This window comes from Anthonomus grandis, chromosome 14 (genome assembly GCF_022605725.1).
Source record: "Anthonomus grandis grandis chromosome 14, icAntGran1.3, whole genome shotgun sequence".
NCBI classification, from domain to species: domain Eukaryota; kingdom Metazoa; phylum Arthropoda; class Insecta; order Coleoptera; family Curculionidae; genus Anthonomus; species Anthonomus grandis.
The window spans coordinates 3,979,530-4,005,995 of record NC_065559.1 but is presented as its reverse complement, the minus strand read 5'-3'; the positions used below and the strand labels follow the sequence as shown (position 1 = coordinate 4,005,995).

Here is a 26,466-nt window from a genome sequence, read left to right as displayed (position 1 = left end):
GTCTCGACATGGACATTTAAATCGACAGTGCTTGCTACAGCTCAAAAGCCTAATGACTCACTTGGTAGGATAATCGAGAATAGCATTATTAATGAAGAATCGCCATTACCACGAAAAGTTCAAATAAACAACGATTTGCTTCTCTGATGTTCGTCGTGATAGCTTGAATAGAACCTGGTATGAACATCGAAAATCGACGAACGCTTCATTCGCAAATCTGTACAATCGACACCTATCAATAGCAATTATTATCCTCCTACAAATCAAATGTTCTACAATATTAATGATCATATTCCTGAAAATTTACAATACTTATTGAAACAAATCATCACTAAAAATAAAAAAGGAAAACTGAAGTCACTGAAATTAAAGTGTAGTACTTTGAGTAACTGCAATATGTCAGCAGTACGTTCACGATTATTCGTATCACGTTTACAAAATAACTTGTCAGTTTTTCTCCATAGAAGATTCGGGTCTAGGTGTATTCATGACATATTATCAAGCTTGGAATTATCATCATCATAATATAAAGATACCCTTCTCTATGTTGTAATTTACCGTCCTCAACTGTTCATATTACGACTTGAAACTGGAACATTTATACAATGCGCTGCTGACAATGCTGATATTAATGTTTATTCAATGGATGGTCAGAATACCATTCACATAATGGGAGTAGGTAATCAAGATCAGAGGACCGAATTGCAAGATTAATGAACATCCCAGTTGCTTGCAAAAATTGCTGAAATTCCAATTGAAGTTTATGAACATTATGGAAACAAAATTACCATAGAAAATCTCGATTATGATGGATCAAGACCCGTGACATTTCTTCATAAAGTCATTCATCCCAGATAATATTTTCACAAACGGTATCAAAGCGTTATTAGCTTAGATATAATAGCTTCGTGAAATCGACAAGATACGATAAAGCTCTTAAGCTTTCAATGGTACCACCAACATCAATTGCAGCTCAAGTACATTCATGTGGTGTTTATTATCAACTCCAGAAATAGCTTGGTAAGAATTCGAATCCATTGGATTGGGGATGGACCATGGTTGATGGTTATTTGCACCCAATACAAACACTATTGCCACCTGTTTTTCTTAAACACAAACTTTTGTAACCGTACGAAAGGTTGTGGAGCTAACTGCGAATGTGGGAAACTTGGCATATACTGTTCTCCCATTTGCGAGTGCTGCCATGTACAATCGTGTCTAAATATTAACTCAAACAATAAAGAGTCTAAAAATATTGAATTTGATGAGAATTTAGATCCAATGAATTTTCTGTGCGCAACGCTTTGAGGTTGGAGAAGACTTGGAAGATGCTGCATCATGTCACACTGATAACTAAGTAGAAAAGTCCAATTCACTTTATTTCTTCACCGTAGATTAGGCCTATTGGGGAGACGACCTGAAAAAAAAGGTCTGGTACTTTACCTCTATGGTGACGTGCAAAAAAGTACAATTTTTCCAATGTCCAACCTTGAAAGTTAAATTTATTTTAAAAAACGACCTCTACGAAAAGAATGCATAGGACTTTTTTTTGGAGAATTTCATACTGAACAAAAGGGAAGGTAATAAATTCAGCCAGATGGGAATTTTGCAGTAGACAGTAGGTCTTCTTTTCGTCTAATAGTCCTCGACTATTGCCATACATTATTGGTCTTTAATGAGTTACCTAATATCTTAAAACTTAGAGTTAATAACACATATTTATATTAAAATTTTAGAGTTATAAAATGTTGAATATTCTACAATTCTTGAAGCCAGAGCTATATGCACTGTATATTCATACGCACATACGTTTCCATTCATCTCAATGATACGTCATACCGATTTCGTCCATTTAAGTCGCGTCAATAGGCGCATTTGATATTGGACGCACTATACATTTGACTATTTTTTATTTGACGCAATGACACATGCGCGATAACCTATAATTTTATAGGTGCTGCAGCCATTTGTGTTGATCCTGATTTGATCGCGTTTTCGAAGTGTGTTAAAAGCGGAATATTAAAGCAGGTAATTTCAAATATTAAGAAAAAAACAGGATATTTAAAATATTCGACGCAAGGCAATAAAGTCCGAATAGTTTTGGCCAAGGTTTGCCATTTAACAATTGTGTCAATAAGGAATACCTTTTTGTGGAAATAGTGATGTACAGTTGCCTGGGGCCTTGCTTTGCTGACACTCATGGTCTCCACATATCAATCCCTATGATTATACATATGGGAGTGTAATATTGCGGTATAGCTTTACTACTATGAGAGATTTAAGCTAGAAATGTTACTAGTGCAAGTCTATTAATAGGCACAGCCATTTTTAGATGCCTCATTTGTGGAGGCTGTGTTATAATAACATAACAGCTGATCTGAGGTCTGTAAACTCCCTATCATATGGTATTATTTTTTTATTTTTTTTTTAGTATGACTGACTCAATGAATTTCGGTCCAGACTGGATTCGTAACCTCTCTTCAGAGGGTAATAGCGGAGGTGGTACCGGTGGTGGGTCCAGATATCAGCTTGCTGATTTTCGGTAAATAGTAAATTGAATAATTTGTCACTTGTTGATTATAAAGTCAAAATCAAAAATATGCTTTATTGTCATTCATAAACATATAGTTATAGCGGAAAATAGCTAACTAAATATAAAAATATGAGTTAGAGTTATTAAGTTAGAAATTCAATACCTAGAAATCCTAAACCATAACTTATTTAAGGTTCAACTTAAAACCTTAATTTTTAATCGGTTTTTTCGATAAGATTTAATCAATGTTTTATGTCTGAGAATCTTAAATATTAATTGGAAATCCTTCAAATTTATTATACTCGCTCTTCTCTACTTATAAGTATCTAATATACTAATTGCATACCTATAAATTATTATAGACAGCGGACAACAAAAATTTCCAAAATTCACAAGTATACTCATGTGAATAATGATCAATTACATAGGTTCAGGTTCAAGCAGGTGTTAAAAATTTAAACATTGTTGAAATATATAAATGCTATACCTAAATGCTAAAATATACAGCTTAGGTAGTCATCAACATGATAAAATGCACCACCGCCTTCTCAGGGTACTGTAGAAAATTATGTTAAAGAATACACAGGTAATCTACAATTCCAAGATAATAAATTAAAACTCAGTTTTGCAAGGACAAACAATAATGAAATGCAATATTGAAAGATTTAAACCAGTAGGATTTAGAACATTTCAGCAGAAATGCTCCTCGGGTGGGAAAACTGCCAAGGTATTATAACCTACAGCAGTCTATTCATCTATCAAATAACTACCTAATTTTTGAATGATTTTCACCTAGATGGACTAACCCCCATTCTAATAGTGTTCATGTCTTTTATATTTAAATTGTCATTTAATCATGTGGCATTTGTTAATATCAGTATATTGCATTAATATAATATACTACAACACATAGTATATACAAAATATTAAAACAACAACTTAAATCTATCAAAATTCCTAAATGCATATGCTCTACAGGTCTTATATTTATTGTTATAGACAGTACTGTCATGAACAAAGCTAGAAATATTATTATGTTTCTGACTGTAATACTAAGAGATATGACAGTACATATTATTAAACAGAATAATAAAGAATAACATACCTAATAAAAAGCAGAAATCATATGAATATAAATACAGAATAACAAATCTTGGTTGAAGAAATAAAACATATAACTAATATACATAGTAAAAATTATTGTAAAAAGTAAATTCATATAATAAAAGAACAGATCAGATGCACGTTGTAGGGACTAACATAAATATGATTTAAAATTTATCACAATAAGCTTCACTAACAAGTAAACGTTGAATCTCCCTCCTAAAGACATTCAGTGTAGTAGTGCAAGAGCTATTGTCACAAGATAAATGATGATACATCTTGATCTCTTCATATATAAATGTATTTTTAGCCATAAGACTTTTTTTTTATAAAAGTATGTATGTAAAAAAATGGTAAACTCAACCAATCAAAATTCGTGTTTCTATCATACTTTATAAAAAATAGTATAAAGCTAACTATATTTTATATTAAATAGGACTGGAGCTTACAACATGTGGTTTAAGGAGTCAATCATTAAAATATTCAAAGAAATAATCCAAAAGTATCTTATCTCAACAAGTTTTTATAATATAAGTGACTATTTAAACAATAGTTTTAGTCATATTACTGAATTGCTACTTATGTTTAATCTAAGATCAGAGATTTGAGAGTTTTGTTTATATTAAATTTAAACTTCAATGAGCATTTTAGTAATAGCACTAATAAGGCTTTTAACCCATTTTACTCTCATCAAACGTTTTAAAATATCCACTATAGTAAGAGTGTATTGGTAAAACCCCCTTTTTAAATAATACGGAAATATTTTAAACAAATTGGATTTTTTTTGTAGACAATACATATTGTTTAGATAGAAAATGTGTTAAAAAGCTGTCTGCAATATGTTGATATTATGAAAAATTCCATACAAGACTCCTTATGCATTCTGGGTACAAATTACAAAAATTGTAACTTGATCAACTATGTTTGATTAAAACAACTCAAAAAAATTGAATTGTTTATAATTTGGAATTACTGAAATAGTTATCCAATTCAACTCATCTGTAATATGGGGCTTATAAAACATTCAATTTTACATAAATTTAACTTAAGCATTTTCAGTTTCATTATGTAATCACATCAGATAGCCACTCCAACTAAATCCTTTTCAGATTTTGTAATGTTCAACAAGCCTCGACTAACATAAGATTTTTTTTTTTATCTTGTTGCCTAAATGCATGATTCAGTAGCATCTACTTAATATTCATTCCATTTAACAAATTTAATCGAAGAATACTATGAGTAAGAAGAGTCCAATAAAAATACAATGAATAAGTTTAATTAATTAAACCATTGCTAAAAGTAGCAGAAGAATTCTTATTTTAATAACAAATTTTGAATATGGTAATATTGTCAGAGCTTGGCAGATTTAGAATGACTGTGTGGACCAAACAAAGTAATTGCACCTCTTCTAAACTTTAATCTGGATTCTGATTATTCATACTAACCGAAAAAATTAATATAAGTTCATGTAGTTACATTTATGCTTAACCTCTGATTTAATTATTTATTTTTAATATATTTACAGTTTTTGCAAAAAACATTTAAATACACTGAAATGCAATTATTCTAAAATAGCATCTATAAGTGCATTTTTTTAAAATTCAATACAATGTAAGATTTCTGTTTTGGATAATAATAGTCTGTTGTTTTTAAAACCCAGCATAAATAGAATTACCACACTTTTTTCCATAACTTAACTTTTAACTTTCTATTGTAGATTCTATTCAGTAGTATAAATCAGTAGTATACAAAGGTTTCTGTAATACTAAAAAAATACAATATGACCTATAAAAACAGGATAATTTCCAAATAAACTAGCATCAAGATAAACAAAATAATTAAATGATGCTTTATAAATAGTTTTGGCATTTGTGTAACATGGGGGACCAGTCACTTATATTTAGGTGTGGCCTTGGATTTCAAACAAATTTTTCACAACCTCTTTCATGTTTTTTCGAAAAATCGTAAAAATATGCGGCGTCCGACGGTCTGTCGATCTCATTAGAAAAACCAATAATAAGCAAACTCTTCCTGTACTTATTGATCTGTGAGGAGAATGTTTTGCCACTAATTATCGCACTTTTTAGATACGGACGGGAGGAAATGTTAGCACTGTTTGACCGGAATATAAAACCGCCGGTCTGCCTTTCAAACTTTAAAAGTCTCTTCTCAGAGTCCACACTTCTTCCATTAGCACTATTACCGGTAACTGAAGATGAGGTAACATAATTTTTGGGCCAAAATATTGATGAAATATTCATCATTCTATTTGTTCCTTTTAATATAGCAAAGAGGAGGCGGTTGGCAAGGGCGTCCGTTGAGTCTGGGGGGCCCACCACGTGGTCGAGGTGGGTCTCTGGAACGAGGTGGCCGGATCAATAGAGGAAGAGGAGGGAGTTATCAGGTAATAAGGTTATACTGTTTCTATAATCCCTTGTCAAGCCTTAATTTCATTACTTGCAACAAACCCTTTTACAGTGTAGACCCAAAAGCTTTTACAGTTGACGAGCATTTATACTGTAATACGGGTGTAATGTAAATAAATTTATTTAAAAAAATAAACTGTGATCGTTAGGCGTATGGCAGGCCTAATAACTTCGAAGGGAGTTGGGGCAACGGGGAGTCGGGCGGGTCAGATTGGAGTCCCCGGAAAGAGTACGCTCCTCGGCCGACATCGATGGACAATTGGCGAAGGTCCAGGAATAGTGAGGAGGAGGACGTGTGGAGGATGTCGTCTAGCGGGAGGGGGATGCAAGAAAAATGGAGTAAGGGTGATATTTTATATATTGAGCAAAAAATACGGCTTAAAATTCAAATTAAAAGACAAACAAGTAAATAATTACAGACGCACCGTTTTTTTTTATGTTGGATAAGTGTTGATTTAAGGGGTATTTCTTATCAAGTTGGTAGAATCGAAGATGTTTTTAAGTCCAGGCACATATGACTTTGTTATGTGCAAAGAGTGAGTGAGTGAAAAAAAAGTTTTATTCACTGAATACAAAAACCCTTTTCTGCAAACCCAAATGGTGGCAGTTCTTTTTAAACTAATTTTTGAAATCACAAAAAAAAATCCGAATTTCATGATTTTGTGGAGAGTTTAAACTTTTGCAGTATGTTTAATAAATAAAAAATGTCAAGCAGCAACAAATCAATATTAGCTCATGATCTTATAAAATTAGGCTTTTTTGAGGTCTTTGCTTCGATTGTACTATTTCATCAAAAATAAGAGGCTCAAAATTTTATGTCTCATAGTTTTCATTTTCCAATGTATTCCAGTACTTAAGTCAATGTATTCACAGAGGTTTTTAAAATCGGCAGAACTGGAAAGGACATTAACTGTAGATATTAATCTAAAAAAAAGTTTGCCACTCGAAAAAAAAGTCTTGAAATATTGTGAATAACAAATTGTCTGCTTTGATGTGTACTTTGATGTATTTTCTATTAAAAAAATCAGTGTGACAAGCATAGAAAATGTTTCCAATACTTATTATCCCAAAAGGATCAACTCTTATTTCTCTGGAAATCCCCTACTACACAGCTACCAGGAAGTATTCTAAAATGACTTTAAATGGAACTTAAAAAAATCTGGACTCCATACCGAAATACTTGGAAGAAGTAAGCTTTGATTTTGTATGCTTAATAAGATTGAAAATGCCTCCAAATGGCTAAAACAGAAATGCTTTTATATGTGTGATAATGGACACAAACAATTTTACTTCAAATGCCTGGAATAAAACTGAAATTTGCCTCAAAACAGTGTGCTCTGGATATTATGATTTTGTGTGTTTCTAGGAATATAGAAAATGCCTAGAATAAGGTATTGCAACCGTGTAAGTATGATGTTTATTTGGGGCCTTTACTTTCAGGCAATATCATTCTTAATCTATATCGAGGAGTCAATAAACTCATTGTCACTATCTGTAGTGTTTAGTTCATTAAATTCATCATGGTCTTCAGATCGAATCAACAACGTCTCGAACCAGACGTGGAAATTTGTCTCCTTTGAACCACAAGAAAAACTTTTTTTGGGCGATAAACGGTTCTCGGTTATAGCGTCTCAAACTGTTCCCGTAGAATTTCTATTGTAGCGGGGTAAGCGTACTAGTAATTTTTCGTATGGCACTAAAACTGATATTATAAATAAATAACGCCTTTATTCAAGTATTTCTTTGTACATACAATGCAAAAACATATCAAAAATGTACACTCACATCATATACACAAGAATAGCGCAACTGGCGAAATTAAGCCTCCTGACCATGAAAGAATGGCCAATTCGCCGGATATTAAGTTCACCATCTTTACATATTAATAGAGAAAGTCCAATAGAATGCTAACCAAAGAGATAACTGAAGCTCTTTTTAAAAAACGAAGTTCTATGTTGTGGCATTGTTAAATAATTTTTATCTCGTAAAGAGCGATTAGGCACAGCCTCCCTATAAATTAGTTTTTTAAACAAATATACTGGTTGTTGACACATATTTAGTTTTCTAGAGAATAGAGTCAAGTTAAAATTATACCAGTTATCACACTTAAGCCAACCCAACTTTTTTATATTTTCTGAAACATGATCAACTTTTCTTAATTTATAAACAAATCTACAGCTTGTATTCTGAACGTATTGTATCCGTTTTTTATTTACAACATGTAAGAATGGATAATATACTATGAAACAATACGAATAAATAGACATATAATAAGTGAGCCACTTTGAAATTTAAAAGTGTCTGCTTGCATATAAAAGCTTCATTCTTTTTAGTAAAGATGTTAAATGTTGTTCAAAATTAAGTTGTACATCTATACAGAAACCCAAATTTCAAAGATTCAATTATTGAAGACCTTGAACTTGACTTTTCATATCAAGTTGTGCATTGGCCTTCAATAACCAGCAACTCAGAAAGAAGGTCCGATAATACTGATGAAGGATCAACCGCAAGGTCATCGTCAGAATCCAATGGAACAGAAACACTTTCCAATCAATCACTAAAGAAGAAGCTATGAAGTCAAAAGAAAAGCAACAAGCAAAAAAAGTGATTACAAAACAATGAAATACATGTCAAGCGGGATTCGATAAATAGAATTAAACACTATTTCAATCTCCTTAAATATTTATAAGTCTTTCTATTTAAAAATTAAACACATTTCAAGTCACTGATTATACACAATTTTCACTTTCTGCGCTCATGTTCGAACGAATTGTGCACAGTAAATAATAATGTTCCATATCAAAACATTATAAATGTTCCCGTGAAACCACTGAATAATAATAATTTTTCAAGTTAAGCTTTTTGAAGGCCATTCAAACGTTTGCGCAAAAAAATGTTACAGGGTCAAAACGGCATTTTTTGTGACAGACTGACTGTACTACTGGTAAACAAGAACATTTGCTAAACGTTCCGATTTTGCAGGTCGTCAAACGAGCTGGAGGGGCGAGGGCGAGGAAGAACGGACCGGGCCACCGGAAAGAGGTGGACGTCCCGGTAACTGGCACGAGCAAGGGGGCGTTAACCATAACAACAGGGGCCCACCGGTTAACCGCCGGTCCTGGGACAACGAGGACCATCTGCCCGAATGGGCGAACGAGAATCCGCTCGAGAGTGGCGGCTCGTTCGATGACCGGGGGGCATTCCATGGTTCGGACGACGAACAGGTTAAGATTCTTTATTTTAATCTTAATAGACAACAGGCAAAGTTTCGATTTTAAGGCTAAAATACTGCGTCTTAAAGTGCTAAAGTTTTTAGACTAAAATTTGAATATTCAATTTTAGATAGTGATCTTAAAACAATAAATTATTTCAAGTTAATCAGTCAATCTCAGACGACACAAATTTGTCCTATGGACATCAAAAGGTTTTCTCTGTTTGGAAATATAAAGACGCAACGGACATTAATTTCTTTAATGTTCGTTCGGCGTTAATTTCTTTAGAAAATCCAATGAATGTCCATAAAGGATGATACAAATTTTAGAAAAGCATTGAATAAAGTTGTCCGCTTGACGAATAATTTGTCAATGCAAAGTGATATATAAAATAGCATGTTCAATGGCCTTCTAGATGAAAGCATACATAATAAAGGATGTTCGAAAAATGGATTTTGTATATCCAAATAATTATAAAGCACAAAAGGGATGAAGGTGTCCCAGATACTACAGAGATGTGTTTAAAGTCTTAAAAACATTTTATTTACGACATGAATATCTTAAAGACTTTTTTTGCAATAAAATACATTATTGAGGTGTCAAAAAAAGTATTTCTTTTAGAATTGCAATTATTACTATTTATAGGTAGGAAAACATGATTTTCGTAGCTTACAAATTACTACTTATAAAATGGATAAAACTTTCTTTAACTCAAATTATGTTTTTAAACTTTATTTTACTACATAATCACAAAAACTTTTCAAGTATTTTAAAATAATCTAAGCATAAAAATTTGTTTTGTGATTATATTTCTAACAGCAGAAGGCCTTATCCACAACTTTAAACTTTTCAGGACCTCTTATCGGCAAATTAAATTTAAAACATTATTTTAAAGTTTATTCATTGGAACTAATTAATTTTGCAACTTGCATGGGGCATGAAGTTTTAGGCCCATATTTTAATAAGCTCTGAGACCAAAAAAATTATCATAATATAAGTATATTTTTGATTAAAAACTTTTATTAGCAATATTCCCAATATTCCAACTTGTACTTACTAATTTTCTTCTAATCACCTTCTAAACACCACTTAAGTGATTAATTCTTTAATATCTTTTTAAATATGAGAACTGCCACTCATGTAAAAGAAAATGGTAAACTGGAGTATAGCTTCTTACCAGTCCTTATTGCAATTATTTCGTTTAGGTTTCGTTTCCATAACAAAACACCATAAAGTATGAACTCTATTGTTAATATATTATTGCATGAGGGTTTTTAAATCTTTATGTATGAAAAAAATTACATTATGTTTCCAAGCATTTACAATAAGGATTGCGAATAATATATATACATATGTATACGTGTTTTGGCTCAGGCATATGTACAGTGTCCATGATTGCATTACGATTATAAGTATAAATTTATTAGACATATTGCTACTAGAGGCATTTTTATTCATGAAAGTAACTTTGATGATTATGTGGAAAACAGATAAAAAAAAATACATTTGCAAACAATTTTGTTGTACCTAGAGAGTCTGATAAAAACATTCTATTTCACAATTTTCTCTTGCAATGAAATTCCGGATATGTGAAGAGAATGTCCATTATTAATGCATGGACATTTCGACTTAGTTTGGACCAATACTGGACATGCATTGGAGGATATGTGCTGTCTGCGATTTTAATTGTAGATCACTACAATTAAAGTTGATATTTCAACAGTATATCTGAACCATTTCTTATTCTTCGCAATACCTCTTAAACTTGGGGATTTTCTAGAAACTATTAGGAAATAAACCTTATGTTCAAAATTACGAGAGCCTTGTCTGTGTTATGAAATTGGAGATTACCACTACAAGTTTCAAAAGAATCCACTGACCTTAATTTAGCTTCTTACTCTAATCACCCTGCAAAAACTTTGGAGAAAAATCGCATGATTGTTATCATTTATAGACCGTCATTGACAGACCTTGCCTAAGCGTTTGACCGAGTAGTAACTGAATCATGAAATTTTACTATAATGCCGAATTTGATTTACAGTATGACGGAAGAGGTGGTGGGGGCCATAGAAAAGAGGGTCTCCAAAAATCTACATCGCAACAACACATTCCCCATAAATTGCAACCGCCTTTGCTCACTTCAAAGTCTACCATATCGCTTGTACAGAATAACGAAAACCAGGTAAGTAATAATAATAATAATTCCTTCATTTGCCAACAAAATCACATAACATGACAAAGCAACATCAAAGAGCAAAAATTTTATTACAGCTGCCTAGCAGTGCCAAACATAGAAATTAAAATTAATACATATGGCTCTTAATTATGTATATTAAAAATGCATAATTCATAAAATTACATATCCCACGAATACACCAAAAAAAATACAATAATATAAATGACATACGCTACATATTACCTTTGCTCTAATTTGATAAACATTATGCCTAGAATAAAATTGTATAGATAAGATAATACAGTAAAATAGGCTATACTTGTTACTTTCTGTAATAAAAATTTTCAACATGGTTTTATTTTTATTTTTAAATTCATTGTTTTGTTATCATTAATGCTCTGTGACAATTTTTCTATAGTATTTTCTTTTATTCATAGTTATTAACTATCATATTTTTAGATTTTATTCTGCTTGAACAATTTGGAAAAATTATTCAAAAATAATAAGAAATTCCTTGCTCTAATACAGTATACTTTTTCTGTACTCTTTGCCAATTTTAAATACTTCATGTTGCAAGAAAAGTTTAAACTGACGGATGTAATAGTAAAAACAATTTTTTTACAAATTTAGTGGTTTTAACAATCTTCCTACAATATTCAGATAGTTCTGTAAAGTATCCCTGACGGGAACATTTGTAAATACCAGAGTATTTGACCCATACCCAAGTATACAATGTTTTTTTTCTACTTACTCTCCAGGGTTTCTAGAAGGAACTGTAAGCTGCTATTAAATTCCCCATTACACTTTATATGCTAAAAGTGCAATTTTATGTATTTTATTTATCAACAGTATACCATTTTGCAAACTATAATAAACTAAACTACAAAAATCTGCCTATTAACTAGGTAGGTACGTACAGCTAACGGCATAACAGATGCTGTGTTCCTTTATTGCTTGGTTAACGTAAATTTTAATATTCTTGAAATATTGTTGACTCTTTTTGAATGTTTCTCAAATTAATTTAAAATCAAGTGAAGTTCTTTTATTTTATTTAGAAAAACAAATTGTTCACAGAATTCCCCATTGTGCAGAGTCACAAAAATTGGAAACACGTATTACAATACGGGCCTTAGTATTACAATACGGGCCTCTTAGTGATTGGTTGGTAAAAAATACATGGGTCACTGTCGCATGACTCATTTTATGTATTTTTTACACAAATAACAATTTTTATCACGTTTTAAACACTGTTACAGATTACCGACCCGCCCAACGGTTCAGAACGTGTTAGAGAGAGGCCAGCTCCTAGCCCCGAAAGGGAACGGAAACTGTCAGTACCGGAAGTAAATGACAAGTCCAAGGAAGTCAACGTAAACAGGGACAGGGCCAAATCCGAAGGCCCACCTAGAAACGTTGAGGAAAAGGAACAATTAGCACCCTTGAAACCCGAAAAGAAGTAAGGTTATTTCGAAAACGGAATAAACGGTTGTTGTTTTTATTAGCATGAGATTTTCTACTAGCAAATATAATTCAAATTGGTGATGGATGAATGGGGATCTCGGAAATTACCTAAAAAGCTTGAAGTGAGGAGTGTTTTAAGCAAGACCATTTTTATTAGACCAAAAAGATGTTGAATAATAGTGAAAAAAGAGTAAAACGTTCTTTAAATTTTAATGTCTATTATTAAACCTAGATTTTTAACTCGGTACTTAAACATTCTATTATATAGTTGCCTAGTTTAAAAAATATACGGTTCTGTAAGTGGTTTTTATAAGGTTTATTGTAATAGAATGGCTGTCGATTTACTAGGATTAATTTTTAGTTAATGATCTTTCGAAGATTTCAGTAATTCGCTTAAATCATTATTAATTTTGTCTGTTAATATTGCAGCTAAACTAGACATAAATGACGAGTAAATTTGAGTATTATCTGCATAGAGATGATATTGTTAGGGAATTTACAATGTTAAAAGTATACATGCTATATACATGTGGGCCAAGTATACCATCCTGAGGTACTCCTGATTTGACAGTCAACATTTCTGAAAAAAAAAAAATTAAACAAGACGAAGCTTACTTAAAGCCTATATGTTTTAAAATCCCAATCATGATATTAAGATCCATCATATCAAAACGCTTTGGAATAATGTAATAATATCAAGATAATTGCATTTCTAGAATCTTGAGAAGTGACAATATCGTCCATTATAGGATTTTTATTAATTTTTTTTAATACTGAATGTTACATCGTGTACTCTTACTATCATTCTGCAATTTAGTTATAATTTGGAGCTTTTAAGCAACAAATAGAAAAAGACGATTTTTGGAAATTTCAAAGGTGGCGTAATCCCTTAAGAGTTCGTGTTGGCTCGAGAATCGTTATTGGCTTTAAATTTTGTTTCATTATGAATTATTGCTACTATTTGCACTAGTAAAGAGTTTTATGGCATACGTAAATGATCTTTGGAACATTGCTGTCCGATGTTAAGATATTGTTATCATATCTGAAGAACGTAAGACTCGAGAATTAATGTTTACACGAATTTATTTTTAAAATCCAATGGAAAGGAGAGGTTTTGTAAAACTTTAATAAATAGAAAATTCCTTAAATGGAAATATCCACGTTTCTCCATCCTCAACTAAACGTATAAGAAATACGGTTATACTTTCCTAACCCAAATAGAAGACGTGAGCAAGTGTTTTGTACCTTCTGAATTTGATGTCTTTCAATCGAATCCAAACATGGACCACATATAAAATCACAGTAGTTAAAGTTGGACGAGACTAAAGATTCGCAAAGCATTTTATAAACATTTAAAAAATGGCGATCATTATATAGAATTTTTAAAGCTAAAAACGGTTTTTGAATCAACAACTTAACATATCCGCGAAATCTCAGCCCACTGTCCAAAGTCAAACCTAAGTCCTTGGCACAATACATACACCTCAAGAAGAGTAATGTTATTCATTACAATGTTCAAATTAACTTTAAGAAAATCTTTTTTATGGCCAAAAATCGTATTTGATTTAACAGGGTTTAGTTTAAGATTGTGGATTAATTATTAAAAATCCATTTAGGTAATCATGATGGTCAAAATGAAAGTAAATTTGAGTATCATCTGCAAAAGCCTGCAGTTTTCAGTACTTTATTTTTTTTAATAAATCAAAAGTAATGGGCTAAGAATAGACCCCTGGGGCACATAATACACGGATAAACTGCACACTACCCAGAAAACATGGGTAAAATCCAAAATATTAATAAAATTGTACACGTTTCGGGCTTTACCCGGGTAAACCGCGTTCTATGCGCCTTGGCGTGGTTAATGTTAAAAGATAACGCCATAAATATTTGGAGAAATTTATTTAATTAAAAAAACAGATTTTACAAATCAAAGGTTACACTAAAACTGTATCCTAACAAAGTAAAAGATAATATAATCTATTTGTTCAAACAAGACAAGCTGCTGTGACATTTCGAGTTACAAAGATTTCCAATAGCTTTATTGGTCATGCATTTAGTTTTACAGTTGCATCGTTTATAACCTTGACCTCCTAAAAGTGACTGACTGTTCGTTTGCAAGTTGTCTTAAATTTTTCTTTTCCGGTGATACACTTTCCATCTCAATAAGCTTCTCATTGCACACAGAAAATTGGTTCCTGGAAAACATTTCTTCGATAGTTCCCCTCTTGTTCGCTAGCTTATACAAATAGTTTTCTCGATAACTGTCATGAGAATGTTTCTAAAATCACCCCTGCCTCGATCAACGTCTGGAATTGTTACTCTCACTGTATCTCCAACAGAACATGGGGGAAACTTTGAATTAGATAAAGCTTTCATCTTCTTTGCTTGATTTTCTAAATTTCTTTTTGCGTCTAGTCTGTTTGACTGTATATTCCTTTGGTACAAGCAAAGTTCACACCTTATGTTCCCTGATGTATTTAAATTGTCACACTCTACACACTTGCTCTGATTTTCTGAAGTTTCTGTATTACTAGCGTTTTCTCGATAATTATTGTTGCGATTTTCCATATTGCCACCTTGCGTAATATCTTCTTGCAAATTGTCTGGTTCTGGGTCACTATCCATAGACTGGTTTATATTTATTTCTTGTTGAGGCTGTTCACCTAAACCAAATTCCCTTACCACTTTCTCGAGCTCTTCTTCGGTTCGCAGATTTTCAATAGCTTCTTTTGGAAAAGCTGATGTGGATAGGCCGACTTTAATATCATGCCCAAACATGGCGGCATAAGGAGCTTGTTTTATCCCATCATGGTATGCCCTATTTTTCATTAATTGAACAAATCTTAGACCTTCTGACCATCGCGTGCAGTTTTCATCGTCCATCCACGTCATAAGCATGTTCTGTATATCTTGATTTGCTCTTTCCACGCTGCCTTGTGACTGACTGTAACGTGGTTTCCCATGGACTATTTTAAGGCCACTCCACATCGTACATAACTCTTCAATGACATGGTTGGCGAACTCCCGGCCGTTGTCCGATTGTAGTATAGATGGGGCGCCGAAAATACAAAATATGTCTACCAGGCTCTTAGCTACTTCCTTAGCCCTTTTCGACGTTAATGGACGTATTTGAACAAACTTAGTTAAGTGGTCCTGATACACCATAATAAATTTGTATTCTCTATCCGGATGGGATTGCATGTCAATTAGATCCACTTGACAACGGCTGTTCATCTCCGAAAAAACCATTGGTTTAACCACAAGTCCTTTTTTGGCAGATTTCAGTTTCTTTTGGCACCCTTCACACAAGCGCAGATATAACTTAATAACATCTCGAGTTATATTCTTGTACTTTTTTTTACATTCGCTTTCCATACGGTGCTTACCGCGATGTCCTATAGCTAAATGTGCATCATGCAAAATGTCAAACATTTCGTCTTTGTAACGTAATATTTAATGCTAGATTCACCTGACGATACACGAGCAATAAGCTTTTCAACGCCTCTAACAGAACATATGTCAAACCTCTTTAACCGCCGATATTGTAGCGTAATCTTAGTTTTAGAGTTTTTTGCCAACTTGACTGATTCTAACATTTCTTGGTATTGTTCATTATTAAAATAAAAACTATTTGCACTTTTCGCAGACACCAACTCGTTAAAAACTTCATAAAAACGCTGTGCTAAACGCGCACGTCCACTCTCTTCTTCGGTTGCCATTTTAGAATTGAACTGAACGTGGTGAAAGATGATGCAATAATAATTCCTACATCCAACTTTACCCACGCTAAAGCGGATAGAACGCGGTTTACCCGGGTAAAATCCGCAATATGTGTAATTTCAATATTATTTCGGACTTTACCCATGTTTTCTGGGTATTGTGCAGTTTATCCGGGTAAACCTAAGTTTAACCGTTATTCTAACTTTACCCGTAACATATGCACTTCGTCAGAAAAAGAGTTGTTAAAAAATATTCTTTGAGTAATAAATAAATTAGTTAAAAGTAATAAATATAAAAAGAGCCTTATAAATTAAAAATACTAATTATTTTTAAGTCGTTAAAAAAAGCTGGGTGCCTTAGGTAAAGGTTTGCCTAAAGATACCCTCCACTGATAAGGAAAGTTTCTATGCCACACTTAATTATTTGAGTAATGTAAATATCGATAAAATGACTGTAAAGCTTTAATATTTTGGCATTAATTTAATAAATCCCTTCAGCATTTGTGTATTATTTTATTAATTTTAGAGACACTAGCCATATTAAAATTAAATTGAATATTATTATTAAACTTATTTTGTCTATAAAAAAATTTTTTTAAAGAACAATCAGAAATGCGTTATAAATATTAACTAAAAAATAAACTTCTATTATTAGGATCCAGTAAATCATTTGGAATATTTAATTTATCCCTTGAATGTACATTATGTTTTTTTTTAAATATTTTTTCATTACATATATTATTTAGGTAGTTTCTTTTTTGACATCTTATTGGCGACAATCGGTTAGGTAGTCCCAGGATTTATTGATTTATACATGTAATAAATAGCACCATCGATCATCCATCGCCAATTTGTGTATCAACCTACTATGATACAATTATAATACATCCACTAGGCTAACATTAAAAGACACGTTTCCTTTCAGTAGTAAGTAGTTAATTTTTAGGGTCGAAGAGAACGACTTTGAAAAATTGCAAGAAGATTTCGTGTCGAAACTGGTGGTGGACGAGGAGATGCCGAAGGCGACGTCTCAGGGCGGGAACAATTTCGATATGCCCGGCCTGGCGCCGCCCCCTAACTTGGGAGTCCCCGGGCAGGATAAGTGGTTCTATCAAGATCCGCAGGTAATTAGGGGGGGCCAAGACGAGAAGAAACATACATGGGGGCAAAAATTAAGTCGAATTTTATCAATAACTTGTCATAAATTCCTTGGGCAGACCAGGATTCTATTTTTCAATTAATCGATGATCTGCCCTATTCAGAGAAATTTAATTCACGGGATGCCATAAAAAAGGCCACAACGTACCGCCCTCTTTTAATATGCCGGTAATTCAAGAATGGGGCCTCAGGAGGGCATCGATCATAGTCAAATCGAGGGACCTATTCCCCGGTATTTTCTTCTAAATTGCATTAATCTCGAACTTTCTTATTAGCTAGAGAAGAAACTCTATCGTTCTCGTATCAACTTGCGACTTTTATTTGTTGTTGTAGGTTAATACGTTGATTTCCGCACTCGAGACCTGAGTTGGCTCAAGGTGTATATAAAACTGCTTAGTTTGCGAAAATCTCTTAAAAAGTGCAACAGATTTAGAACTACGAATAAAACCGATTTTGTTCTAGAAGAAATGCCGACGTTTCGGCCTTTATTTAGGCCTATATTCAGGGCTGAAAACTACGCAATAAATTTCACTTTTTCATATCCTTCATGTGACTTTATTTAAGGTGTAGGAGCAATAAAATAAGTGACTTTTTACAGTAACTCTACAAATTTTTTAACGGCTCTCAATTTCTCGTACTTCAGTCTAAAGTTACTACTTTTTAATCACGAAATTATGCAATATTATTCTTCAAACTATGTGAAAAACATTGTAATTTCCAGACGATCCAGACAGCAGTAAAGAAACGTAAATGTGGCGTAGAAAAAAGTGAGAATATAACACATAAAATATTTACAGGTGAAGCACAAAATATATATGCAAATAAAAGGCCGACAAATTCAGATTTGTGCGGTGTATGTTCTGGTCCTCAACCTTGTGACCCAGAGAAGAAAAGAATACTATAAAGTATACAATTCGACTAGCAAACAATTAAGATATTGTTTTCAGCTTATATTTAAGACCAACGACATACATAAGTACTAACATCCATGTACTAAACGTACACAAAAGCTAAAAGAATACATAATCTATAATACTAAAAATAATTAAAAAAAAAATAGGCCAGAGCCACACACAAGAGAAAAAAACAAATACGTTAAATATAACTACACTTAATTTAACTGCTCACTCATAGGATTGACGTCACTATTTCACGAAAAGTATCGCTAGGAAAAATTAGAAGATTTGGATCTATAGAATTAAATTGAGAAGCAACATTATATGAAAAAGACCTTTAACATTTCAGTTCTATGTCTATAGTTATATAAACTTAGTTCCTCCTTAAATTTAAATGGTGCTTGTTTTTTGGAACGTTATTTTCTCGTTAAGATAAGGTGGACAATAATGCATTAGAATTTTACTTTTCTAAATCTAATTTGGAATCGTTGCAAAACACTAACCATAAAATTGCATCATCATAAAAACATTGTCAAAGCACAAAGGTCTCACACATTAGTTCTTTAACTTCTTGATGCTTCTGTGCAGATATATTGAGTTAAGAGTACAATATGCTTTTAACTTTACAAAAAACACCAAAATAATCAGAAAATGAATAAGGCATTATACCAGATTTCAAAATATTATGGTAATTGGTAAAAAAAGATCAATAATAGTACTTGAGTTATTAGAAATGTGAGTAAAAAACTTGCTATGATAGACCGTTGCGTATATAAGCAACAATGCCGCCTCTCTATCCACATCTCAGTTTAAATTCTTAAAGAACGGTAATATAATTCTGCTTTTCTTGTATGATTGTACAAAATATGCAAAAAACTGGAAAAAAATGCTTTTCTATAATTTACTTCGTTTAAACCCTTTTACACAACAGAAGCCCAAAATGAACAAATATTTGATTAAAATCTACAGGGGGTACTGTTTTTAAATGAAATAAACATCTTAAAAAAAAAATAGCCTAAAAATATACCAACATTAATTAGAAAGCCATTGCAATAGGCCAGAGAAATCGATTAAATGCAAGGTATTTTCAAAGTTGAATCATTTATTTTAACACCTTGTAGAAATCTTCAAAACAAGTTAATATACCAAAAATCACCTATATAAAAGTGGCATAATAAGAGAGTTACTTCATATTATTGAAAATTATCCCCGTTTGTTCGATTAACGCATAATCTTGCTCGACGAATCCACGACTCTTTACATCGAAAATAAAATCCTGGTGTCCACGAATTAAATCACAAGAATTTCCAATGTGCTCTTAAAGTTCTTCCGGAGTATTTACTTCTTCAACTGTTTCAAATAGCCCCACAGAAAAAAAATCGCAAGGCGTTAAATCTGGGGAGCGCGGAGGCCGAGAAATGGGCCCATTGCGCCTTATCCATCTATTCGGAAACTCATTATTTAGATGTTCATGAACTTCTCGTCTAAAATGTAGAGGAGTTCCATCATGTAAGAACCACATATTCTGTCACATTTACAGGAATAATTGTGGCAGATTGTGTCGAAGAAAATCTAAATAAATTTCACCGCCAGTCAAGGTGGAAAAAAGTCCATTTACCACGCCAGTCCAAATATTTGATGAAAAGTTATGTTCAAACTTAGAACTCTTTACAGAATAAAGATTTTCTACAGCCCAAAAATGATTGTTGTGGAAATTTTGCACCCTATCTCGTGTAAATGTGTCCTCGTCTGTACACAAAATAATTTCGCAAAATCTTCATTTCCGTCGAAGTGTTCTAAAAGCCACTGGCAAAATATAACTCTTTTAGGATGATCTTCAGGTTGTAACGCTTATACCCGTTGATAATGATGCTCAATGACACCGATAATAACGATAATATTGTTTTAGTCGTGGTGTCTTCCACACTATTTGAGAAACTTCAACTTGAGCTGATTATTAAAAGACTCATACAACTGATCGAACCAAAGATTCTTACTGAAATTCATACAATAACACAATTTTGATAAACGGGAGGAGCAGTAAGAATTTACACGGCATTCGCTGAGAATATCAAAAAATTTGTTTCCTAACATTCTTATTTTTTTTAAATTTTTAATGGTTTACTATTTCTTTTATTATGCAACCTTTATATAGGTGATTTTTGCTATATTAACTCCTTTTGACGCCCCCTACGAGTCCAACTTCGAAAACACCCTGTATATTTTGTTTTCGAGACACAGATAGGCGATTACCACTGATTAGATTTATTTTATTTATTGGTCAACGTATATAACATTTCAAGTACATATTAGTAGGGAACAATAATCTTAAGTAATAACTATACTTCTAATAAACAATTCTTAGCTAAGCCTAATCTAATCAGTGGGGCTAGGATATTATCCCAAAATAATAGCCCTAGCTGAAGATATTTTGCAAATCTAATCACTGTACGAGCTATTCTGCGAATAGGACTATTTAGTAAATAGGATGTTCTGCAAAAGGGAATATGGAGAAGCGCCTGACCTCGTGTTATGTAAGAGGATAGAGAAAAGGTACGGATACTCTGGACTTCTAACAATTACCATACTTTAAATGTGAAGCAAACATCAAAGAACTGCCCTCTGGTTAATAAAGAGTTAAAACTTAAGTAGGATATTGTCTCAGAAGAGGTAAGATTCAGGCCCGAATTCATAAGAGCATATCCGTCAAACCTGATAAACTTGCGCTGAACATTTTCAAGCCTCTCAATCTAAATGAGGCGACCAAATTATATTGGAAAATTCAAGAAGAGATCTCACTTGGTTAAAATGCTGGGTGACACTATTTTTTTGTGATTAAAAACTAAAACTTTGAACGCATTCATGGCACCCTATTCTAAAATTTAAAAAAAATGATTTTTCTATGAGTATAAAATAAAAAGTAGAAAATACAATATCATTGTTTTCAGAATATTATTTTTTATCGAAATACGTAATAATATACCAAGTTTCCCATTTAAAATAAGAAAGTTAGTGTCATGGATGGAAGGAATAGAATAGGTCAAAAGATGCTCTTATAACTATTCTATCGATATACCAAATTTCATTTGTTTATCTTGAAAAGTAACAAAGTTATTTAGTGTTCCCTTTTTTCTGTGTCACCCGGTATAGTGACTTCAATGCTGACACATTCGTGAAGTCTTTGCAAGATCTCTTGATAAATCCAAGCAGTTTATTAGCTCTATTAATGGTATACTCAAAGTGATGGGAAAAAGTAAGTCTCGGGTTGAAAAAGACACCTAAATCCTTGACTGAGTCGAGCTGCTTTAAGGGGATACCAATATTGACAAAAACATATTGACAAGGAGGAAAGACCCTTAAACGAGTAAATCTCATTAACCCACATTTCTCGATATTAATTGACATTTCCTTCAACTTACATTAGGAAAACAATTTGTGTATATCTCTCCGGAGCACCAACTGATCTTGAGAGGAAGAAATCCGTCGAAAAATCTTCAAATCATCAGCAAACAGCAAGAACTCATATTTCAATAGGGAGCCTAGGCGATTCATAAAGAGGCTAAACAACAATGGTCCTAAATTTCCTGAAGTTGTCGACAATGGGTTTGATAGAAAACCACCAATCTTAACCCGCTGTTCTCTATTCAACAGATAAGACTTAATCCAAAGTAAAAGGGACCCGCTGATGCCAAGATTTGAAATATGAGAGATAAGAATATTATGGTTGACCTTATCGAAGGCTTTACTAAATTCCGTGTATATCGCATGTGTTTCATTACCGAAGGCAAAGGATTTAATGATGTAGTTGCTAAAAATAAACAAGTTTGTATCCACAGAGCGACCTCTGGTAAATCCATGTTGTTGATTCCAAATTCCCAATTATTTCCTGAAAAGTGCCAGGCAGAACCACCTCTACATAGTGGTCAAATAACTTGGGAATTACGGGGAAGATAGATTATGCGATTACTAGAGTGAGACCCACCATTTGCAATACCTTGGTATTAGATCTTAAATATGGAAGAATTTATGGCACGAACGTCACTAATAAGAAAAATAATTTTGTCCACGTAAAAATCTTGAGTTTTAACATTCTTTATTTAGCGTAGTCCGACAACAGAAATCTGTACTGAAAATTTATAATTAGGGACAAATGCAAGGCCCGTTCACGAGCATGGAAATGTCCGAGTGGTGTAAAGCGGGTTACTTCGGTCAAGATCTGAAGGTGCGCCGTCAATGCGACGAGCGATTCTTCTTACTCGGGGAACTGATGGCGATATGCGGCAACCCGAACCCGTTCCAGAGCAACGCCCGGTTTCCCGTGTTAAAGAACGACGTGACCAAGATGCAACACGAGAACGACCTCCAGTTTCAGTATTTGCCGCAACAGCTTTCGGCGTATCGACAGGCGCAGGCGCGTGTTATGGCTGATCCGTGGAGCGCACTCGCCGTGCAACAGCAGGAACTCGCCTCGCAGAGGCTCATTATGCAACAGCAGGTCAGTTTTTTTTTTGTAATGTTCTACCTAAATTATCGGCTTCATTTTATTCCCGATTAAATCGGGACTAAGCAAGATTGTTTGAAAACTAAGTTAGTTTGGTTAGTAGTTTGTTACATCCAGTTTTGTGTTTATTTTAGCAAGTTCAGCAAGATATGTCTTATATGCCTCAACCTCCAAATCCACTGATGCAGATGATTAGCCAGATGCAGCAAGTAAGTTTTAATGCTTGATTATTAAATTTCAAAACAGTCTAATTGGTATTATGTATGAATTAATGATGAGGGCACTTATATTACAATTCTCTGATTTAGCTAAGATATTTCATATTTAGAATTTCAGGAGTTCAATTATTAATCATAGTCAAACAGAGAATATAACACCCAAACAGTGATTCTCGTGTAGTAAATGCTTACCAAACGTCAATTTTATGCAAAAAATTATCTGCCATTCTAGCCATATCTAGGTTTCCTATGTTGTGACTAAATACAACTGGCAATATCCGTTTATACTTATCACTTATTTGTATTTTTAATTATTTTTTGCCAGTAGTTTAGAACGAGTATTTCTTTTTAAACTCTCTTTATCATTTTTCTATCATTATACCTAGCCAAAATCTTCATCTTACATTGGATAATTTTGATGACGAATTTAGTATTAGGTCTAGATAGTCCATAAGTTTTACACCCATACTTCGAATCTTGTGGTACCCGGTTCGATTCTCAATGAGTCTATCTATGTTGTTGCGTTCTACTTTTTTAATTTTTTGTTTTTATTTTTATAATTATAATCTAAAAAATTTTATTTCATTTATGTAGTGTGAAGGTTGTGACATGGCTTTTAAAGGTTTTTTAGTTTTGTTTAGACTAATATTTGTGATTTTAAGCTTGATGATGTTCTAGCTAGAGCAAAACACGTGTAGCCTTTTATTATACGTTGTGAGACCGTGCTTGTGTGTTTTCGTCAATTTTATATGTTGGTAACTAAATACTTCTTATGTAATACTATTGCGATGTAGTTTTTAAAAATGCAATTTTGAGGTTTTCTTATGGAATCTCTTACAGAAATCGCATAACTCCTTTTTTTCTCCTTAAAACTGGGCAACAACGTAACCTAAAAGAGCTAATTAATATTTGTGATACCCTACTACAATACTAGAGATTTTAATCGCTATCGAATAGACCAACATAGTACAACCATAGTATTAACGCTCTTTCGGTTTTGTGGCCCTTCAAATATGTAATCATTTACCTTCTTGTGCAAAAAACTACTCTTTATTGATTTAGAAAATATATTAAAAGGTTTTCTTTAGAGTTTCAAATCAATATGTCACACATCATTCATAGTTCCTTGATATAAGTGTATTAGTATTAGAGTTTGTTATCTTCAAATTAATAATAATAGAAGTACAATTTGTATTGTATGCATTGTTGATATTTCTATTTTGTCGATGGTTGTGGGTGAATTGAAGTGACTTTTATATCCAAAAGTAGTATTCTGCTCGTTGCCTGCTCTTGTCTTTAGCATTCACATTACGTTTTAATAATTGGAAAAAATAAATATTTGATCTGATTTTAATTTAAATTTATTTAAGCGTGCATCGCATAAGTTTTTTAAAATTTAAAGTAGGTTTATGTATCTATGTACCTATTTGTTACAAAATTTTAAACATTTAAGTAATTTAGTGAGTAACATTTTGTTTATTTTCTTCTTTGGCAAATAAACGATTTCTGAATTTGAATCTGCAATGAGGCTTAAAAGTATGCCCCACAATTTTTAGGCCAATAAACTGCCAACGCCCGGAATGATGGATAATAAACAGCCGCCAAATATGACCGCCGCACCCGGAGGTATGGACCCGCATCTACATTTACAAATGACGAATTTCCTCTCTATGCAAAACCGTTTACCGGGTGGGTTACCCGGTCAGATGCCCGCCGGTATTCCTGTTGGGGTTACGGGCGCGTTACCGCCGGACGCGTTGTCTAGTCTTCCTGGAGCCGCGGCACTTGGTGAGTCGACTTAACCTGGCATATTTGAATTTGAGAGATCCCTTATGTCACCAAAAAGAAGCGTTCGGGTTTCATCTATTTATAATTTAAATTAGAAATAGTTTCGCCCTTAAACCGCCAAATTTTGCTCGACGTATTTACTTGCGGGTGTTAGTAGTAAAATAAATAAAGTATAGGAAAGTCTCCCACCGAAAGCAGTCTGTGGGATTCCCCCGTTCGCATCACCGACTTAAAAAAAAAAAAACCTTTTTATTTGTTCAAAATATAGACATAAAATACAGTAAGTAATACAGAAGCTAAATACAGATGCTACCCGTTAAAAGTATAAATATACTATTTTCAGCAATATAAAAGTGTCTTATACTTATATAAATTAAAACCTAAACCTAGATTTACAATATAACAAAATAAAATAAAATCCTAAAAACTTGTATGTATGAACACACAGAGTAATCAGTTCTCTTAAATTATTTCACTTAAAAAGCTAAAAGAAACCGTAGATGCACGCAATTTGTATTGTAGTATTAATTAGAAATCTATAATAGATTTAATTAAAGCAATAACCTGTGATACACAGATCAATTCAATCACATACACATTCAATTAAAAAATAATGGAGGGATTCAATTTTTATTTTTTATAAAACAATTATTTGTACTTATAATGATGTGACAAGAAATACAAAAAAAAAAAAAAAAATATATAAATCACAAGATATTTTCTTGTTTGATCAATAGGTTACTTTTAACACTCTTTATAAATGTAACTGTATGTTTTTATTTTGTCCGCTAGTTCATTCCATAACTTAATAGCTAACGTAACTGAATGATCTTTGGAAATTCGCAGTTTTATGTTGCGGAATTAAGAAATTATTTATATGCCTTGCATCATGGTTATGTCAACTACAGTAAAATAACTGACGCGAATAAGGTGGCTGACCAGTTTTTAAAACTCTATGCACAAAACTCAGCAAATGAATTTGCCGTTTCCGCTGTTAGTGAACTTCCGTAAATAACATCTCCATAATCCATAATAGACAAGACCAAACTGTTACAGAAAAAATATTTTGTCTTTGACGGTATATATTTCTTAATTCCAGAGTTTCCTCAAACGCATATAGGCAATACCTAGTTTTCGCTTCACATGTGCATTAAAAGATCAGTTCAGAATCCAGATAAATACCTAAATTTTTAACTTTCTCTACTATTGGAAGGCGTGTATCATTTATTTTAGGAACAAAATTCTCGGACACTCTTAAATTTTAGTTTGGTACC

General features: G+C 32.8%; 2 protein-coding genes across 5 annotated transcripts in view; one reads left to right on the top strand and one right to left on the bottom strand.

The window, feature by feature from the left end:
* The first annotated feature begins 1,949 nt into the window (after positions 1 to 1,949).
* Positions 1,950 to 26,466, top strand: part of LOC126744444 (GIGYF family protein Gyf-like) — a 56,161-nt gene continuing 31,644 nt past the window's right edge. For 3 of the 4 annotated variants that reach the window (XM_050451872.1, XM_050451870.1, XM_050451873.1), the window contains exons 1-12: positions 1,950 to 2,028; positions 2,432 to 2,542; positions 5,725 to 5,857; positions 5,925 to 6,041; positions 6,213 to 6,402; positions 9,046 to 9,287; positions 11,317 to 11,457; positions 12,708 to 12,907; positions 17,578 to 17,755; positions 22,830 to 23,180; positions 23,321 to 23,395; positions 24,961 to 25,192. In XM_050451872.1, coding sequence (XP_050307829.1) covers positions 2,433 to 2,542; positions 5,725 to 5,857; positions 5,925 to 6,041; positions 6,213 to 6,402; positions 9,046 to 9,287; positions 11,317 to 11,457; positions 12,708 to 12,907; positions 17,578 to 17,755; positions 22,830 to 23,180; positions 23,321 to 23,395; positions 24,961 to 25,192 — 1,969 coding nt within the window. In that variant the 5' untranslated portion in view covers positions 1,950 to 2,028; position 2,432. Of the gene's footprint in view, positions 2,029 to 2,120; positions 2,254 to 2,431; positions 2,543 to 5,724; positions 5,858 to 5,924; positions 6,042 to 6,212; positions 6,403 to 9,045; positions 9,288 to 11,316; positions 11,458 to 12,707; positions 12,908 to 17,577; positions 17,756 to 22,829; positions 23,181 to 23,320; positions 23,396 to 24,960; positions 25,193 to 26,466 lie in introns of those variants that run through there. The other variant, XM_050451871.1, reaches the window with a different exon arrangement.
* LOC126744446 (KRAB-A domain-containing protein 2-like) lies at positions 14,234 to 16,422 on the bottom strand. Its single transcript, XM_050451875.1, has one exon. The coding sequence runs from the start codon at positions 16,342 to 16,344 to the stop codon at positions 15,145 to 15,147; it is 1,200 nt and encodes a 399-aa protein (XP_050307832.1). The 5' UTR covers positions 16,345 to 16,422; the 3' UTR covers positions 14,234 to 15,144.